A 20,732-nucleotide genomic window follows, 5' to 3' on the forward strand; every position below is an offset into this window, starting at 1 on the left:
TAAACAAAGAACCATTCGCACTCACATTCACACCCACGGACAATTTAGAGTCTTCAGTTGACCAACCATGCATGCGTTTGGGATGTGGGAGGAAACCGGAGTACCCGGAGAAAACCCACCCTGGGCATTGGGAGAACATGCAAACTCCACCCACACCCACACACACACACACACACGAACTATTACTTTCCTTAGTCAAGGCAAGATACTGGAATATTTGACTTTTTTGCAAATAGATAAAATGCGACATCATGCCCACACGGACAAAATTGTTGGTACTCTTCCATTAAAAAACTAAAACCCCACAATGGTCACTGAAATACCTTGAAATTGATGAGGCTGGAATTTGCTAATAGACTTAGTGACAAGCCACAAAGCTACTCAAAGGATGTCCTTTGGACAGGTGTGACAAAACTCACGCTTTTTGGCTCGTCACATCTGCTCTGTTCACACATGAAAAATTAAACATCCAAAGAAATGAACACTGTATCGATTGTTCTGAGGCTTTTTTGCTTCATCTGACATGAGGTGTCTTGAATTTGGACAGGGTACAATGAAATCGCAAGGTAATGGTACCTCAACACGATAATACCTTTCTGCTAAATCAGGTGCTAAATCTTCACATGTATTCTGATTAATGTATGTGCACATTGTCCATAAACTTAATTTTAAAAAATGAATGCGAAAAAAAACATTGGAGTACTCTGAAGTGGTTCTTCAGTGAGCCCTGATGTAAATCCAATTAAAGATCTGTGGAAGGAGCTGATACAATAAAGCACCTATAAAAACTTCAAGCAATTGGAGCAATTTGTTCACTGAGGATGGCCCAAAATACTGCCCTGTCGGCACAAGTTGCCACTCATTGATAGCTACAGAAATTGCTTGATTGCAGTATTTGCGTTAAAACGTTGTCCAACAAAATGTTAAAGTTAATGATACAGGCATCATATTTGCACAGGACAATTTCATGAATTTGTAAAATAATTCTGTTGGGTCACCAAAAAAGCAATGCCTGATTGTCATTGGGTAATTTTCAGTAATTTTACGAAATACTTTTGTCATTATAAAGTTACTTCAGTGACGATTGCAAATTGTTCTGACTTTATCGGAAACTCTTAACTAAGTGATCTGATTTTTAATCTCTGTATTCTAGGTGCATGTTTGCATGGTATGTAGTGACCGCAGGAATAGCTTAGATACTCTTTCACTGTACATACTCTGTATCTCTAGCACATAAACCTGGTCAGGTTTTTCTTCCCTCATACAACTGTTAAGCTGTTGTATATATTTTTTAAACAAAATTATCATGGAGTTAATAAGTCAGGATTGTTTTAATTGTAAGAGACTGCACACCTTCATTGCATTCATTCGTTCATTTCAGAGAATGTGAGTGTGAATGGATGTTTGTCTATGTTCCCTGCGATTGACTGGTGACCAGTCCACGGTGTGCCCTGCCTCCTGCCCAAAGTCAGCTGGGATCGGCTCCAGCCCATTCATGACCCCAATGACGACAAGTGGTGTAGAAAATGGATGGCTGGATCAATTAATGGCTGGCTGGATGGATATAGTTTAATTAATGTGCTTTTTTAGTTTATTTTTTCTAAAAAAAAAATACAAAATACAATAAGATACAATGATGATTGATATAATCTAATACTACTATTTCCAAAATCTAAGATGTATTTCCTGTGTAAATAATTGCTAAACGTGTGTAAAAGGGTTTTGAAACTATGATTTACTTCATATATAGTAGAAGATCTGTATAATGCACAAGCCAAAGTTCTTAGCTTAAAAAGAAGCTTGGTCACTTTTTGAGGACCATTTGTGGAAGTAAAAATCATAGAGATTAATTGTTACATCTAGGATTCAAACATACACCCACACACACACAACAATCTTCAACATTATCTGTTGCATATTGAGTTGCAATCTGGATTTTTTTTGACAGCCACCTTGCCATCTACTTTTACTACATTGCTATATAGACATCATTTTAGGAAAAATATTTTGTCACTATGGCAAGGTGTTTTAGTGTCTATTAATTTATAAATGTGTTTGGAGAAACCCTCAAGAAATTATGCAAATGCTTCATTGTTAAAGGGGACAGAACTGGGAGAAATAATAACAGCAGCAAGGATTTTGTTCTATCGCTAATCTCGGCAGGTTGACTCCACCCTTTTTGTCTGGTTGTGTTCTGTCAGAGCTCCAGGAAAGCCAATTTACCTTTACACAAATCTCTGCAGCTGCATATGCAAGCAACGGAGACTCTGGATATATTTTGCATTTTGAATAGGAAGTGATCTGCAACTTTTTCAAGGCTGACTAACCCATTCTGAGGAGATAAAATTAATTTTGTTTTGGGCCTTCTAATTGGATTTACCTACACAAGCCATGACTTGATTAATTTTCACCTGACGGATAGCAGTGCAGTCAATCTCAAATACAATTTACATTCTTCACAGCTTGCAAATCATCAGGTAAGTGCATTTGGAATACATGTGTTGCATAGAATGATGTTGTAATACGGAAGTTCATGTGATGAGCCATACAAACATTGCAAGTGTAGATCTGTCAAACTATTGTCGAACAGTTTGATTTCATTCTTGATTTACGTGTTCGCCTTGCCATGCAGGTGTACATTGTTTGCTATGGCAAAAACATTTCCCATTTATTGTACACCTACAGTCATTGTGCTATTGATTCATTAGAAGATGAAATAAACTTATAATCATTGTTTTTGTGATTTCTTTTATTGCTTTTTACAAGCGTTTTTTCCCTTTTACATGACATAAAATAGTTTATTGATTAATGCTCTGTGTACAGTACAGCAGATGTAATTTAAATTGCAATGGAAAACATTTCTCTCATCTTTGTTTGCAACATAATTGCCATTTACTTTAACCTTCTCATTTTCAGAGCTGTACTGGTTCCATCTAAACTCTGAAACAGATCTCAAATCGGAAATCTCCTGCATTATATTCACCAGGCACACCTTGGTGGCACCTTGACTTTTCCCGGGAAGCCCCTTTTCTGTTACGTAACAAAACTTGTGTGCTGGAGGTGCTAATTTTATCCTCTTGAAAAGACTTAAGTCTCATTAATGCTGGAGCACCATGTATTAGACAGACATGATTGGCTTGGCATTTCTCTCTTGACCTTACATGTTCCTTCAATCATGTCGCACAGAAAGTTCTTCAGTAGTTCATTTGATATTTACTAATTAAACCTCGACCGGCCAGCATGGTGTTTACAGAGTCCGTATAATCGCTTCCTTTCCTACTAATCTTTCCATACTTAAAGCAAACACATATTTTGCAAGGTGATATACAGTATTTCTCATATTTTACAAGATTATTATTATATTTTAACTTTTCAAATCAAAATAAAAAGTGTCTACAGTATATTGTGCTTGTTGTCACAACTAATAATCCAGGTGTTAAAGTCAAGAAGGGCAAGCGTTTCAATGGCATGAGCTTTGTTACATAACCGTGAACGTCTGTACTCTGCAGTAGATTTAAATGCCGCACAGGGGAGAGCTGATCTTTAAGTCCAAGAGGCTTTACGGCAGACCACAACAATCCAAGATGTTGCATCAGTGGTGTGATGAAGCTGCGTGATGAAAAGCTTGGGTCAGCAGTAATCTGTGAGATTTGTAAGAAACAAAATGACGTGGGAAGAAATAATATACTCTACTTAGATCTTTTCTTTAAGTGAACGTTTAGTAACCTCCACAAGGGTTGTTTTTATTACTGTTTTTTTTTTAGTTATATAGATTGTGGAAACACTTCTGAAACGATTTCGACAAAACTGTAGAAGGAAGGGTTATGGGTCAAGGAGGAAAACATTGAATAAACAGTTTAGTGTTTAGAATACCGTAATAGCAATGTGTTGTTAGAAAAGCAAATTCCAACATTGGAAACACTGCACATTTTACTCTAAAACAATACATGTAATGAAATGGGTAGTAATATTGTAAAAAAAAAAAAAAATTTAAAAAGCTGTGTCAAGTACTGTATTTCTGGTATAAACTCAATCTTGAATATTTTGCTTTTCTGTGAATAACCACACTAATTTATGTAGTTGTAATTTCTTCACATCTTTGTAGCATGGAGTCTATACACGCTTCTGACACCTTTGAACTTTTATTCTGGCCCAGGATGACTGGCTTGCATGCCACAATTCTTCTACATTTCTTAAAGACACCCATGTGAAACCAAGCCATCAGCAAGAAGCCATCGGTCAGCAGTCCAATTGTTGAAAAAAAAACAGGATGCGTTGAAGTGGTTACATTTTGCCAAGCAACACATTGTCTTGCCTAAAGAGAAATGGCGCAACATTTTGTGACTGATGAAAGCCAGTGTTTCTCATACTATGGTATGGGGCCTATTTATTGCATACCACGGATCATGGATCAGTTAGAATTCATTCAATTTTTAATCAAGTTGCCTTATGCCAAAGACAAAATGCCATCTACCAGTAAATAGATATTTCAACAAGACAAAGAACCAAAACATATCAGTAAACCAGCAGCATCTTGATTCCAGACATACAAGGTTCACATTATGGCGTGGTCAGCGCCATCCTCAGACCTTAATCCAATAGAGAATTTAGGGGTGATGTAAAAATGCTGTTTCTGAAGCTAAACTAGAAATGCAAAGGAATTGTGGAATGTTTTCAAATCAATCCGGGCTGTAATACAAATTCACAGGTTCCTGACATTGGTTAACTTCATGCAGCAAAGTTTGAGTTTTAAATCTCAAGACACTATGTTTTTTTTTTTAATTTGCATTTGTGTGTCTGGAAATTGAAGCTGTTGTAATCATTTTTTGGTTTACTTATTTTTTAAACAAACTGCTTTTATTCTGACCACAACTTTAGGTGCAGAGCCGAATAACCCTTCAGATACAGAATACATTTATTTATGTCTTTATTATATATGGCATTTTTTTATAGGGATGTGCAGGGGGTGGGTATGAAAGATGCGTTTAAAAGGTTCCCATTGCTGTTGAATGTGTTTTTTGTTTGATAAATTTATAATTATAGTACAACACCAAAATTAAAGGAGCTACAGAAAACAGCTTGTTCTTTTTGCACATGTATTTACTTTGTAAAATACAAAATGATTCTTAATTTTTTATCATTCTTTTGCGAACCCTCGGTAACCATCAGTACATGATCAGTCTTAAAATGCACTCAGTCATCTGTGCATGTACTTCTTTGTTTGTTGCATTGTAGGGCCTCCGAAAAGGCATTCAATCTATTTGTAGTTCTTGGTAATAATGGCGCTGCCTCTCAGCCTGACAACAGCCATGCAATGACTTTCCAAGTATAAGGTTGAATCTGAGCACTTATCCCAGAACTAACCTTATTGGCTGAAAACAATTGTGCATCAACCAAGTCTAGAATATTTTGAGAGTCAAATGTTAATCATAGTATTGACAGTTTTCCCACTGCTTGAACAAGGCCACTAAAATTGTATTCATTTTTCTTTCCTTTTCATTTGTTGAAAATATGTTGATTTGATTCACCAAATTTGAAAGAAAACATCCAAACAGTTCACCTCTTTATTGCCATCTTCTGAGAAAAGCTTTTCCTTGTATTCTTCTCAGTGCCAACAAGATGCAGAAGCAAGTGGAGGTCAGGATAGATGAGGGCCACTTGGAGCCCACAGTGGACACAACTGAGAGTGCATGTAGCAGTGTATGTGATAAAATCATGAAGAACATGGTTCTAACTCTGACAATTCTTGGTGAGTTTAAGCTCATATTAATATTGAATGCCCACTAGCTGACAAACAAAACAAAGACAAATATTGTATTCATAGCACTAGCAGTGCACAGTGGACACTATGGTGATACCTGTACAGTATGATTCTCTTCTTTTTTTTTTTTTGCATGTTTTCAACAATGGCATAAGCCAATGGTGACCATAGTCTGACATGTAAATGGCATTACCTTATTTGTTTATTTGTCGTTCATCATTGATTCAGGTGTGTTTCTGGGCTCCATTGCTGGAATGCTGCTGCGGCACATATCACCTCTCCCTCCTGATGTTATTATGATCATAAGCTTCCCAGGGGAGATCCTAATGAGGATGTTGAAGATGCTTATTTTGCCTCTTGTTGTTTCAAGTCTGGTCACAGGTGGGTAAAGGAAAGTGGCGGCTGCAAATGTGCTGCTTAATTTGTGTGTTCTGTGTTCTTGACTGCTGTCTGCAGTCTAGAGTCTGGAGCCTCGAGCTAAAACAGTGAACACCAGGATAAAGAACTTGAGTTTACAAGAGGTCTTTTAAAAGCTTCAACATAGCTAACCTGAAATAATTAATATTGTCAGTTCTAAATTCTAATTAAAATCCTATTCCTATAGTTGCATTTTATTAAACATTGCACACATCTGTTTCTGTACTAGTACCCTGATGGAAAATTAACTTTAATTTATGAATTAACATTTCCACTGAAATAATCATGCATCCAGTGGTGGCACTGTGTGCAACTGGTTAGCACATCTGCCTCACAGATTCTGAGGACCCGGGTTCAAATTCAGTCTCGCCTGTGTGGAGTTAAATGTTCTCCCCGTGCCTGGGTGGGTTTTCTCTGGGTACTCCGGTTTCCTCCCACATCCCCAAAACAATGCATGGTAGGTTAATTGAAGACTATAAATTGCCCGTCAGTGTGAATGTGAGTGCGAATGGTTTTGGGATAGGCTCCAGCACGCCCGCGAGGATAAGCGGTGTGGAAAATGAATTAATCATTAGGCATCCAATTATAAGGGACTAGCAAAATGATTTAAGTTGCTAATAGGGACATTGGCATCAAATGTTTTCATTTCAAAATGTACTGTATTTGTGTGTGTACATGTCGTCAATATATTTGTGTGTGTTGGTGTGTGTGTGCGTGTGTGGCAAGTGGTTCTTACTACATACAGTCGGGCTCACCCCAACACACAGCTTGGGGGGGGCTGGTCAGGCTTGGCAGAATGAAATGTATTGTGAGAGTCTGCACCCACCTCTGGTAGAACTTGCACCACGTCCTGGGGCCTGCGGGCGACATTGACTCTTGAGTGGGCCTTGTTCCATGCCTCCACTGTTGAGGTGGCTGACCGGAGTTGTGGCCGTACTGTAGTCCGTGCCTGTCGTGGCGGCAATCCCCGAACCTGGTGGTGGACACAGGCGGTGGGGATGCCGTCAAGCTGAAGAAGGAGTCCTATCTGGCCTTTTTGACCTGTGGGACTGGCAGGGCGAGTGCCATGCAGCTGAGGCAAACCTCGAACGTGGGAGGAGTTTGGAGTGGTCTGGAGAATGAATTACGGACAGCTTTGACGAAATTCCGGTCCACTCAGGAAGAGAAAGCAGTGCATCATAAACACTGTATTTCGTGGCAATGGGGCGCTGCTGACCTCAACTAGGGAAGTTGGGAATCAGTGGGGAGAACACTTAATAACGTGACTTGGACGGAGGCAAGTCTGGGGTTTCTTTGCGTAAATTGATGCTGCCCGGGTTAAGTGGAAGAAAATGGATGGATGGATAATCATTGAAAAAGAGCTATCATAATTTTATCCACTTCATACAAACAGCACGTTAAAATGCGACACACGTAACTGAAGAATGCTTGCTATTTATTTTGATATTCTTGTCAAATTTGTGCCATAACAGGACTGGCTGGCTTGGATGCTAAATCTAGTGGGCGTTTAGGCACCAGAGCCATGGTGTACTACATGTCAACAACAGTCATTGCAGCCGTCTTGGGGGTGATCTTAGTGCTGCTAATCCATCCCGGGAACCCCAAGCTAAAAGCTAATCTTGGACAGGGGAAGAAGAATGATGACGTTTCCAGTGTGGATGCTTTGTTTGATCTCATCCGAAATCTGTTTCCAGAAAATTTGGTGCAAGCATGCTTCCAACAGGTAAGTCTCCTACCATCGATGCTTAATGTGCTGTCCAGTGCCCTGTAGTTAGGATATACGATGTGTATATATAACTTATCTCTTCATTGCTCCAACTGTTGTTCCGTACTTGTTGTGTAGATACAAACAGTGACCACAAAAGTACCGGTGCCCACTAACAGAACCAAAGCACCCCCGCAGTTCACAATCAAGAGGTCACTTCAGTTCAAGAGTGGGATGAATGTTCTTGGTAGGCTATTGATCCAATTCCAGACCAAAAAGTATTAAGGATACTCTGATTTCGTTTTGGTTGTCTGACTTGACTTTTATTTTGCACTTATGCTTTGTCTCAAAGGTTTGATTGGATTTTTTGTTGCTTTCGGAGTCATCATGGGGAAAATGGGGGAGAAGGCCAAGGTTATGCTCGAGTTCTTTAATGTCTTGAATGAGATCATCATGAAGATTGTTAGTGCAATTATGTGGTAAGTGTACCACTCAAAAAGCCAGAAAAGGGAACGTTAACACTATCTACAGTGTACTGTTGATGCTCCTCCATTCATAAATGCAGTGTTTCTTCTTGTTGGGCCCCAGGTACTCGCCTCTTGGTATTGCCTGCCTAATCTGTGGGAAAATCATCTCCATTGCTGATTTAGAGGTGGTTGCCCGACAGCTGGGACTGTACATGATCACTGTGATAGTGGGCCTCATCATCCATGGAGGCATCTTCCTTCCATTAATATATTTTGTAATAGTAAAAAAAAATCCTTTCACATTCTTCATGGGAATATTCCAGGCTTGGGTCACGGCACTTGGAACAGCATCCAGGTATGATAATTAATTGTGTTTTTCAAATAGGATTCAAGTGAATATGACACTGGGTAGAACAAGTTTGTTGCCTGTTAATCCCGATTAACATATAATATAAAGACTACTTGCGCAATTACCTTGTTTCCAAGGACATATGGCAAATAATAACAGGAACTTTTATTTAAAGTGTTAACTGAAATATTCATGCCAGCAGCAACTTCCAACTTTGTTTCCATGCGGGATATTTTTCATTTACTCTGTGTTTTATTAATGACATGAGATGCACTCATTCCCCTCCTGAGGTGAGCTCAATCCTTTAAAGTTCCTGCCAGCTCGCTGCTCCACAATCTACAAGAAATACTAATTGTCAAACAAAACAAACATTGCAGCTGTTGAGTCACAGCTATTTTTTTTCATCTTCATGTGTACTTTCTTGAATTATTTCAATCTCATTCAAGTCAGAACCTATATTAGCTTTTAAATAAGAAAATAACAATTAATAAACCAGAATACTTTAGAATAATATTTTTTTGTGGGAATAGAGGAACATAGCAAATTTGTTTGAAAACATCACAATTACAGCCCACTTACATTAGTTGCACAACCCAAAATATGAAATAGAATTCTTTATACGTTGAGCCATTCTGAGTATGCAACACTGCCATAAACTCTAATACTGTATATATATTTTTTCTTTTTTTTCTAACTTTTGAAAGTGCTGGAACCTTGCCTGTCACATTCCGATGCTTGGAGGAGAATCTGAAAATTGACAAGAGAGTAACACGTTTCGTCCTCCCTGTTGGTGCCACCATCAACATGGACGGCACAGCACTCTATGAGGCCGTGGCTGCCATCTTCATCGCTCAGATGAATGGAATTGATCTCGACTGGGGCCAAATTGTCACCGTCAGGTGAGGATACTACACTCCTTGTGATCAACATGGAAGTTAGTAACAGTTAGTACCAGTAATCGTGATTAAAAACACACATCATCATCATCATCATCATCATCATCACCTTTGCCCATTATTTGGCCTCTGAGACTCAAATGTCTGTTTTCTACAGTATGACAGCAACCCTAGCTAGTGTTGGAGCAGCCAGTATCCCCAGTGCTGGACTCGTAACCATGCTGCTAATTCTAACAGCAGTGGGCCTTCCCACTCAGGACATCAGCCTCCTTGTGGCTGTCGACTGGCTACTGTGAGTAAAACACTCTAAATCATATTATACAGGTGTGATCATCATTTCTGTGTATCAAGTCCATTCAAGAGCACTTCTTTCTAAACACACCCACTGTCTATTTAATAATCAGTCTGTTTACTTTTGCAAAGTTTACTTACTATGCTGCATTCAATGCAAACGTATCAAAGAACAGCGAACACAAGTTGTTAATTCCCAATAGACATCATTAAAATTGATGTCATCATCCTCAAAAAATCTCTAATAGAAAATGTTCATACACGTCACACTTACAGCTTCAAGCATCCTCATTTAATTTTTCAAATTGACTCATGATTTATCTTGGGGGAGAGGTTCACGCCTATCTTATCCTTTTTGCACTGATAATACAAATAATTTTAATAATAGGCCTTTTCACTGTTCCCAGACAATTATCTTTTCTTTAAAAAGGCATTGAATTGTCAACAGAATTAATTTAAATCCCATAGCCTTGGAAATAAATGCAGATTGTATTTCAAACGTAGTTAATTTTTTTTTCATTCAATGTGTGCATGTCCTAAAAGGCACTAAAAGGAGGGATACCGTTTCAGTTCTCCTTTTACCACATCATACTTGAATTATTGACAAATATGACTACCTAACTCAGCTGGAAAGTATAATGGTAGTTTTTTTGTTTTTCTTTTGGACAACGTTTTGATATCACTCACTGCAAAATCCAAAAATCTTACCTCAAGAGTTTATCTTATTTCTCGTTAAAACATAAAACATTTGCTTAATTTATGACAGCTTTGACTTTTTTTTCCTAAATTTTCATCAAGACAAAAATACTTTTAAATCTTATTTAAAGAATCTTATCAAGTAAATTCATAATATTTCCATTGGCAGATCCCCCCCCCCCCCACACACACACTTATTTTAGGGACAAAATGTCTTGTTTGTAATATTTTTTTTCACTTGTTTTGAGAGGGTAATTTTTTGGGACTGGGAATAAAATTCATCCCTGAGGTGATCCCTGACCAGCTTTGTGACATAGTCCCTCCAGCTAGACCTACATCTCCCCAAAGTTCTCCTCCCGGTTGTATATGAGCCCAAAGTGGCTCTCTCCCAGATGACTTAATCTACACAGCAGTTTGACGTGATTTACGTTTCAAGGAACACACATCTAACATCACTGTATACGATACATTCATGCAACACATGCAGACAGACAAATAGCACATAACCAACCAGCCAATGTCAACACCAGGCAAGGGCAACGGGAAAGTTAAAAATAATTAATAATAAAAATAATAAATCATTATTAAATTACATGCTGTTTAGTTGGTCAAGATTGACACTTTGCCCCATTGGTATAGATAAGGGTAACCTTGACTCCAGTCCAATTACTTTCCTTATTCAGACCATATTTGGTGTTTTTATGTGATTTTTTTGGTGTTGTTTAGGAAAAGTTCATCGATGTGCATAATTTGATGACGTCAGTCTTGCATTGACGGGATATATAGAATGTCTGTTTTTCATGCACTCGCATTTAATTCCAATTTAAGGATATACATTTCCATGCAGGTTTTTTTCTTTCTGTATGCTGCCATGTCGCTTAACCGAATTGTGCAACTTGGGAGTAAACAATTGGACATCAGTACCTTCAACTGTGAAGTGTTAATCCATTCCTAAGAGTGACACACTGAGGAGGGAACTCATTTCTGCTGCTTGCAATCTTTGCAATCTTGTCCTTTCAGTCCCTACCCAAAGCATGTGACACAGCGACCACTGTAGAAGTGACACCAATCTGTCTGTCGATCTCATGATCCATATTGCCCTCACTCATGAACCAGACCTAGAGACACTACCATTTCCTCTGATAGAGCGCTTCTTCTCATCGCAGCAGCCTCACACTCAGCTGCAATCTGCCCCAGTCAACATTTGGATCACTGCTCAACAAAATCATCAGCACCATATGATCTGTCAGTAGCAGTGAGGAGTTCCTCAGGGCACCAAATTCCTCAGGGCACCAAATCATGGTTGCGCCAAGAAATGCTGCCCATAAAAATATTGAACAGAAGTGATGACAAAGGGCAACTTTGGTGGATTATTGCAAACAATGCAAACCATGTGCACAGACAGAATGGACCAGGTGGAGTGAGTTGGGACATTGCTGCGGCACAGCGATGTTCTTCTCGGCCAGGAACTGGCATTGTGGAGAGCCATGTTGTAATGGTGAAGCAGCCATGAGTTGTCCTGCAACAGGATCTCTTTCTAGATGTGCTGGAATGCTTCTCTGGTCCTGATTAAAGGGAAAATATCGTATTTTTTAGTTTGGGTTTAAAATGTATCTTTTGTGACACCAGCCTGGAACTTTTTTGACACACCTTGTATGATAGATATGCTGTGCCCATGTGATAGTTTACCATTAAAATGCTATAATTTACCATAATTTATAATAAAAATAATAAGAATTTACATAAAGTGGTTAGGGCAGTAAAATACTGTAAATAGAGCATTTACTCTGCGTTATGCAAAAGAAAAAAACAAGCTTGTGTTTCGTCATTGCATCAATTGTTTTTCCTTTCATCTCTCTCTAACTGGGCCGGCTGTCTTCACTCTTTTTGACATACAGGGATCGCTTCCGTACCTCAGTCAATGTGGTTGGCGACTCGTACGGAGCTGGGATTGTATACCATCTTTCCAAAGATGAGCTTGACTCCTTTGATGCCCAACAATCACGGCTGGAGGATTTTGAGATGACTAAAAAAAAGTCCTTCTTTGAAAATAACACCAACCAGAATGTATACGCTCACCACAATTCAATCCTGATAGACGACTGCAAGGTACATTTCATGTTAACGGATATAGAGACTTGTATGTAGAGGATTCTCCTCTGGTCTGTTTGTTTTTGTCTTGTCTACGTGACTTCCTTCATTAGTGGATGTGTAAATGTCATGTTCAATGAGCAAAATGTCGGTGAAGCGAAAGAAAGCTTTCTGGATTGACACATTCGCCATTTAATCTTATGAAAAAGCAGTTTTTCTGGTACCAGGTTAGCAAAAGGCTTAGTTTGTTCTTCATGAAATCGTTTCTTATATTTAAAAAAGTTGTCAGTGTATTTGATCCAGATCAACATGTGTTTGTTACATTCCTTATGCTTCATGTTGAACACAAGTATCAATGATTTGTTTGTGGTTATCTGATATCACTCAGAAAGAAAAGTGATTATTTTGTTACATTAATAATTGGACATGTATTTATGTATTCAAGGCAGCCCCAACCAAACTACTGTTTAAATTCTCTTCATATTTGAAAGGATAAATGTTTGCCTGTGGTATGACATAAAGACTGCTGTTTCAGTAAATAATGCATAGATTAATTAACTTAGACCCTTCATTAATTATGCTGAAGCTCTTTTACGAGCAGCAACAACAACAAAATTGCTGTTAGCTTACCTTGTGGTGATACTGCATTGTACTGTATATGATGCCGAAGTTGCATTCTCATCATTCGGCGTATTGTAATTCGGTTGGGCAGAGAATCCATTAAATACATGGCCAACTCTCAAAATGCATTAATCTTGTTTTTATGTATTTCTGTAACCATAAAACACCTATTATTGCATTACATGAGTGTTCAAAGACAGATGCTGGCAAATCCCATATTAATATCCATCCTGACGACAATGGCCCAAATGTCAAGAACTTTTGGCTTCTCTGCTCCAACCACTAATGGTTTGTTATGATGGTGCCTTGGCCCCTTAGTTAGAAACTTTTGATAATTGCTTTCAGGTCACCATGGGCAAAAATGGCAAGACTGCAGGGTTCTCTCTTGTTGAAGAGGAACCATGGAAATGCGAGTAAAGCAGACCGAGGAGCTGCTGCGCCTTACCCTGAGTTGCACGAGCTTTTACCTTCTGATGACGAAAATATAAAAATGATACCCAAACAACAATTACTGCAGAGACTATACAGGAATACCACCCTAAAGATGTTCTTTTTAATTATTTTTCTACTATCCATCTGTGTAGCCTCACATCACCTTAGAATGTACATTTGCACAAACCAAACACAAGTTCTGACAACATTTTGGTTGAAAATGAATCAGGGCCTTACTTGGTGCTGCTGCAAACTTCATGTTCAGTCAGGTACAGAATTCTTCAATGTTTTGTAATATCTTGTTTCACTTTTGTATTTAACATTTTTGTGTTGCATAGAGAGCTCCAAATAATGAGTAAGGAGAGCATTCGGCTGATGCAAATCTTAAGGTCAATGCTTTAGAATTTTTTTAAGCGGTGAATGTTGCTTATGTTCAGGAATGGTTGATTGGATTTAGATTTTTTTTGACTAGTTTAAAATGCAAACATGGTCAATGGGTAGGCTCCAGAAGGTAAACAGAAGATGCGCCTCTCTGTTCGATATTTCGATACAAAGACAGGCTGGTGCAATACGGTACCTTTTACTTTTCGACGAATGGGATTATACTCTGATGTCGCACATACAGTCAAGCCTAAGCCGAAATCTTATGTTTTACAACATAAAGGGGAAAAGGGATGGCATCTAACTGTGGCAACAGCCAGTGCATGATATGTTGTTGTAAAGCAAGTACATGAGGGTCCCCTCCATGTTGCTTTGTTCATGTTTTTGTAAATATTTTTGTAACGATTGAAACATTGAATTTTTAGGAGCAGTTACAGGGTATGTCTGGAATGTATGTGTTGATACATTATGTGCTGTTTCTGAGCACAAAAGGGAAAGATAAACATGGCAAACAAGCTGGTTGTCAGTAAAGAGGGAAAAGGTAGAAATGGCTCTGACATTATTCAAAGCCAGTGCATTGTTTTGTGTTTTTTTTCTCTCTTTTGCTATATATTTAAATTGCCTTGAAGAAATCAACTGCATGTTGCAGTAAGCATATTAGTGAAATTTCAGGATATAAGTTAATATGGGACTCCCATTAATGCAGGAAATTATTTGTATTCAGTTTAAAGGCTGACTGAGGATGGCTGGGCCTTCCTCATCTGCGAGACTTTGATTTAGACCAATTTGTTTTTCGTCCCGTGACTACACATTTTAATTTGTGTGGTTAGGTGCATAATTGATTTGGTATCCAGCATTTGATTTTGTCATCTCTTTAATTTCTCTCATTTATTTTGGTCTAAAGAAAGCAACAGCTAATGTAAAAATATTCTTGCTTAAAGTGCCTCCTTGCACTTTGTGTATACAGTATATACTCTCTTTAGATAAATGTGTACAACTTGTATGGAGCTTACTCGTCATTGTTCTGAATGGTTTTTGCTATGCTTTCTATAATTAGTTAGCAATTTAGAATATGTTTAGTATACCCCACTATGGGCCAGTAGTTTTTGTGAATGTTTGTGAAAGTTTTATTATTATGAAGATAATTTCCCTTCATATTTCAGAGTAATTACCAAGTTCCAAATCATGGTCAAGGGGAAGAAGCCTAATTATCGAATGAATTGTGTAGTTGTTTGATGGTGTATTTGGTCGTTTCAGGGTCATGAGCAAAGGGAAACACCTTTGTAAGTTGGAAAACGTTGGTGGCAGCTAAGTGTCTGTATGTAGTGCGACCTGTGTCAGATGTTCCGTTTAGGCGATTTTCATCAAGCAGTACAGGTCATTTCACTTTGAGTATACGGTTTGTTGTAATTTCCGTAAATGTGGTAGGTACCAGAATAACTGAACTGCATGTACGACAACATTTTTCCACCTTTTTGTTTTTTACCTTTGGTATCAGCTGCACTGTATTGTACACAGTACATAAAGGGTTGAGTGAGGCACTGCATTAGAGTATGTTGTTGGGTGACAATCAACAGGAATGGAATGGGAAGAACACAAGATCCCTTTTGTATGTATGTATTTTATTAAAATATCTGACCAATACAGCACTCAGTGAAAACACTAGCCAGATCAGGGTTTACTGTTCTAAACCAAACTGTGACATGCTGAACTGAACTGCATTGCTTTCATGAAATATGGCTATCAGTATAGCACCTTTCAGGAAGATGGGAAAAGTCTGTCCTGATTCTGATTGACGTTCCGATCTGAATATCAGACTCATATGAATGGAATATATTATCGCTGAATTTAAAACTTCACTTTTATATTTCCTTGTATATTTTCGGGATCTGACCAGGAAGTGTTCTTGATCAACTGATCTGGGGTAGTAATGTCTTTCTTTTCTTCTTTTTTTTAAATGAAAATGTGAACTCTTTAGTAAATTCAACATGTATTTTCTATTTCTTTTTTCTCTCTAACATCCATTGCAATGTATCTTGACCTAGACTGTCCAAATTCACAAGCATGTTGAACAACTGCAGGGCATAAGTCTTTGTCAGGCAAAAAAAATATACCAAAAGTGTGTCTCATGTGTTCATATGTGTATGTAAATATCAAATGATACAAATAAATTATTGATGAGGTGCTGGTCGACCTATTTCTCAAAGCATGTTTCATATGGTACAGAATAGGAACTTCTAAAAAGGTGCATAAGTAGATTCAGTGCTTTCATAGTTGACATACAATAAAAAATTTACAAAAAATGTACAAAAATAATGTCATAATAATTATAATTACTCATGAATAATTACATATTATACTTCAATCCAATATTTTACATTTTATATATATATATAATTTTTTATTGCCTATCAACAGACCAATAATTAACACTTCTTTGAATATTACGCAGGAATACGTGGTGGTATTGAATAAATACTTTTAACTACTTAATTGACCAGATTCTAATGGTTAACAAGAGTTTATGACACTAGCTAATTAGAAATGAGTAGTGATGTAGTTGCAAAGTATTTATGAATGCCACCAAGAAGCCAAATATTTCTTGCAATATAAAGTTGCAAGAATACTTAATCTTTTTGACCAGCGTCTGAGGAGGCAGAGCTCCACATTCTTGGAATAAAATGTTTGTCTCATTGTAAATCTTTCTCTGGAAGCTCTTCCAACGGGATAACTGTGTACTCTACTCCATTTCCATTTTCCACGGGTGTATCTTTTTGAAGGAATGCTTCTTTCTCTGCTTTCTGCTGCTGTGAGGAGTCAACTTTGGTTCGTGGACTCGATGCTTGCCTCGGACCATTCCACCTAAAAAGAAGAAATGATTCATAAATAGCTAGGAGAATAAGATTACAAGATTACAATTACTCTCTACGATGTTATAAATCTCACTTGTCTCTGGTAGCGATAGCAGCACAAAGCATCACCAGTGCTGCAACTCCAACAACAAAACCCAAGATGATGATCCAATCTGGTGATAGGGGAGAGTTGGACTTAATGATATTGATATACAGTATATTTTAAAATGTCTCTTAAAACATGCAGGGATTTGGATTTGTTTGACAATCACCTGGTGTCACATGTCCTTTGTGTTGTTCTGATGCTGGAGAATTGTCGGACTTCGGAACTTGGTAAAATTCACCACCTGGGATGTTAAAAAAAACAAAACAAACAAAACAAGTTTAATGTTTATCAGCTGATGTTACGGTTTTATGGATCTATAAAGGATGTTTACCTTGGACAGATGGAAATTCAAATATTCTGGCTTTTCCTTTATCCTTTGGCATTCCAAATCCTGCTCCTGACCCCAAATCTTCATCACTTAGAGCCTCCTGTTCTGTGTTAAAGAAAGATGATGTGGCCACATCACCTCGAGTAGAGGTTATACTAGGTTGTGTAGAAGAATACTGGTCGAGCATCTCGCTATTTCCAGATCCAGAATAAAAACTCTCTGGGTCATCAGTTTGGGAGGGCAGACTGGGCTCTGTGGTGTTACTTGACTGGGTTGCGTTTGGCTCTGACAAAGAGGTCCAGTTAGAGTGAGGACTTAGGGTCGTAGATGAGTCGGAACTTGACAAATTTCGTTCATAGCTTGTGGTTGAATAACCTTCATCCCTGAGCTGGAAGAGCCCGTCACCTGATGTGCTGCCTTCAGTGGTCTCATTCAACAGGGTATGATTATCACTATCTTCTGTGCCCGAGGATGTTTGGTTGAACTTTTGAGTGGTCAGGTTTTCTTGAAGTGGTGCGGATTTGAGTGACGGGGAGGGAAAGTGTTCAACGAGGAACCCATCGGTCACAGCCTCACGGAGCACGTCTTCCTCAGATTTAATGGGAATTTGGGCCACAGCTGTGGGAAAGAGATGGAAAAATACAAGGATCACCACAAATATTTACATACCACACTTGACATGGAAAGTTTTCTTTCCCTTAGCAGTAATCTATGACCTTAAAGGAGATTGCATGCTCCGCCTGGAATTCTTGTAGAAACTTGTGTCTGCTTTTTAAGGTGTGACTGTAATGATTAACCTGGGTGATTACTCATATGCGAGTGGGTTGAGAGGAAGTTTCATTACAACTTCAATTTATCAAACTTTTGGCACACCTTGTGAATATAACTCAAGTATAGAATGGGGTGCAAAATCACAAACTGGGATTAATAAATTTTGTCATTTTATAATGAACTGTATGTCAATTTTATGGTAAGTTTAATAATAATTTAACAAATGCTACCATTTATTCTAATATTTAACCTGATTATTTTTGTGTTGGGTGATTACATATTTTAAAAAAAGCATCTCATCTCATCTTTTCATCGTCAGTTCCGCTCTTTCCTATGTATGACATTGTATGGAGCACTGGAGTGTGTATTTCCGCTTTGCTCTCTCCAGTTTCACATTTTCTAGACCAAGAATTCAAACATCTTATTCTACAAAGAACTTAGTGTGACATATAGAGCTACGACTGAAACGTGCACTGCGAAAGTGAAACATTATGCTTAAGGCCTTGAAAAAAAAATACAGCAAACCAGAAAGAGCACTTCAGGTGGTAGCACTACAAACATATATAACACTAATTTGGTGAAGAAAAAAAGACAGTTTGGGAATGAGAAATACCTACTTATCGAATCAACACCATATGTACTGAAAATTACATTTGAAGATGGAGGACGATCTAAAAATGATAGTATGCTCTTGAGCTTTATAATAACAACAGTGTGTTACAGTATAAAGACTAATATATTTGAAGTGATTCATTTTCTCAATACTTCCTGTTAAAATAATGTTACACTTAATACAACAATTAAAATAATAATAATACACTAAATTAGCCACCAGCAAAGTTAGAAAAACTATGGGGGGAAGCAATATTAAACAAAAGGACTTCCACTTACAATTAATCAGAGTAGAATAGACCATTGCCCAAAGTCCAAGAAAAATTCCGAAAAGAAGAGAGGTCTTCATTCTTGTACCAAACAGTAACAATAAAGTTTATTTAGGTTCACACCTCAACCTTTTAAAGGCACCGGGTTTGTGTTGCATGAGCACAACAATGACTGGCAACACACAAATACAAGGGGTTGAACACCTGTGAACACACCCTCTTCCTCACACATTTCCCATGCCCATTTCCTTCTTGTAAAGGAGAGCACACTGAAACTTTGTGGTTGTGATTTGCTGTAGTGTATAACTGCCCTTCATCATAGAGATAGGTCTTTTGAATATTTTGGTTTTCTCATTAGAAATGTGCCATTCAAAACTGAGCATTATAATATTCAGAAAGACAGGCTTTATACACTGAAATCTCTTCCAAGGATTCCACGTAAAAACAACAACAACAACAACAAAAAACAGTCGCGGTTCAGAACAGTCTCAAAGTCCCTGTGCCCCCTCAAGAACAAAGATGATACAGTAGTGTAATTATTAAAATTGTGAAATACTTCTGACGCAAAGGCAAAAGGGATGTGCGTGACTCAACATTCTAGTTGGCTCTGTTGTGTTTTGTGTGAAGGGTTCAAAAGATGGCAAGGCGTATACATTATTTTTGCTAATTTTTCTTACCAACTCAAGGCAAAAACACTCGTCAACACTTGGGCAACAGCGAGGTAATACATTCTGTATATAAAAATGTGAATACAGGATCATTTAGTGCATTGCACCATTGAAAACAGCGTTCAAGTTTTGTTGATACACGCCACAAGGTCAAAGTTAACAGCATCCATCCAACGAGAGGCAGTCGCAGGAACATTACTGTATTGTAACAAGCTCAGACTTCTGGTCAATAAATGTTGTTGGGCAACTTTATGAATTATAATAGCAGCATGCCATACCATGCGTTAATGTCCTCTTGTGTTGATTTCATTCTTTTTAACCTTACCACAGCGCTAAACCAAGCAAGCCCTCAAGAGTAACCTATTTGAAATGTTATTTATATACTGGGAAGATTAAATGTTGTGTATTCCATCCATTCTCCGTCCATTTTCTGTGCTGCTTATCCTCACAAGGGTAGCGGGAGGGCTGGAGACTATCCCAGCTATCATCGGGCAGGAGGCGAGGTACACCCTGAACTGGTTGCCAGCCAATCGCAGTTTGTGAATTCCTCTGCCATTAATTTGTTTTATCTATAGATAAAAATGAAGAGACACATAGAGTACACTGTCTAAAGGGCCACATTGCATTTAATTATTCATGCTATTTATTTATTGGATTCATAATTGCATTTTTGTATTGAGTACATTGTTTTGTATTGAGTACATTGTTTCATTTTATTATAAAGCTTGTCCAGGGGAACTAGGACTGCAAATAGCTAAAGCTAGACAACACATACACATTACACATACACATTACAGTTTACCATTTTTTATAGGCAGTTTTTTTAATTTATGGTCCCTGATAACATGAATTTAATGTAATTAAAATTCAAGGTAACACACACATGCACACGCACACACACACACATACACACACGCACACACACACACAAAGGCAAATGTTTTGTTTTTCTCAACATCACAATGCTGGAAACGAAACCGACTTACTGCAATGCAGACAAAACTCTGACACTGGTCGTA

General features: G+C 38.0%; 2 protein-coding genes across 3 annotated transcripts in view; one reads left to right on the top strand and one right to left on the bottom strand.

Annotated features, from left to right (window-relative positions):
• The window catches only part of LOC133399111 (excitatory amino acid transporter 2-like), a 29,652-nt gene extending 13,362 nt beyond the window's left edge, over positions 1 to 16,290 (top strand). The window contains exons 1-11 of one of the 2 annotated variants that reach the window (XM_061670240.1): positions 2,222 to 2,477; positions 5,610 to 5,749; positions 5,990 to 6,142; positions 7,651 to 7,901; positions 8,022 to 8,130; positions 8,236 to 8,362; positions 8,472 to 8,705; positions 9,404 to 9,598; positions 9,753 to 9,887; positions 12,481 to 12,691; positions 13,640 to 16,290. In XM_061670240.1, coding sequence (XP_061526224.1) covers positions 5,620 to 5,749; positions 5,990 to 6,142; positions 7,651 to 7,901; positions 8,022 to 8,130; positions 8,236 to 8,362; positions 8,472 to 8,705; positions 9,404 to 9,598; positions 9,753 to 9,887; positions 12,481 to 12,691; positions 13,640 to 13,711 — 1,617 coding nt within the window. In that variant the 5' untranslated portion in view covers positions 2,222 to 2,477; positions 5,610 to 5,619 and the 3' untranslated portion in view covers positions 13,712 to 16,290. Of the gene's footprint in view, positions 1 to 2,221; positions 2,478 to 5,609; positions 5,750 to 5,989; positions 6,143 to 7,650; positions 7,902 to 8,021; positions 8,131 to 8,235; positions 8,363 to 8,471; positions 8,706 to 9,403; positions 9,599 to 9,752; positions 9,888 to 12,480; positions 12,692 to 13,639 lie in introns of those variants that run through there. The other variant, XM_061670241.1, reaches the window with a different exon arrangement.
• An 82-nt stretch (positions 16,291 to 16,372) lies between these two features.
• Positions 16,373 to 19,216, bottom strand: LOC133399112 (uncharacterized). The gene is made up of 5 exons (XM_061670242.1): positions 19,056 to 19,216; positions 17,397 to 18,011; positions 17,232 to 17,306; positions 17,054 to 17,132; positions 16,373 to 16,969 (listed from the first exon to the last, which is right to left on the bottom strand). Exons 1-5 carry the CDS (start codon positions 19,123 to 19,125, stop codon positions 16,798 to 16,800), a joined length of 1,011 nt encoding a protein of 336 aa, XP_061526226.1. The 5' UTR covers positions 19,126 to 19,216; the 3' UTR covers positions 16,373 to 16,797.
• Positions 19,217 to 20,732: the final 1,516 nt, after the last annotated feature.

This window comes from Phycodurus eques, chromosome 2 (assembly GCF_024500275.1).
Source record: "Phycodurus eques isolate BA_2022a chromosome 2, UOR_Pequ_1.1, whole genome shotgun sequence".
NCBI classification, from domain to species: Eukaryota; Metazoa; Chordata; class Actinopteri; order Syngnathiformes; family Syngnathidae; genus Phycodurus; species Phycodurus eques.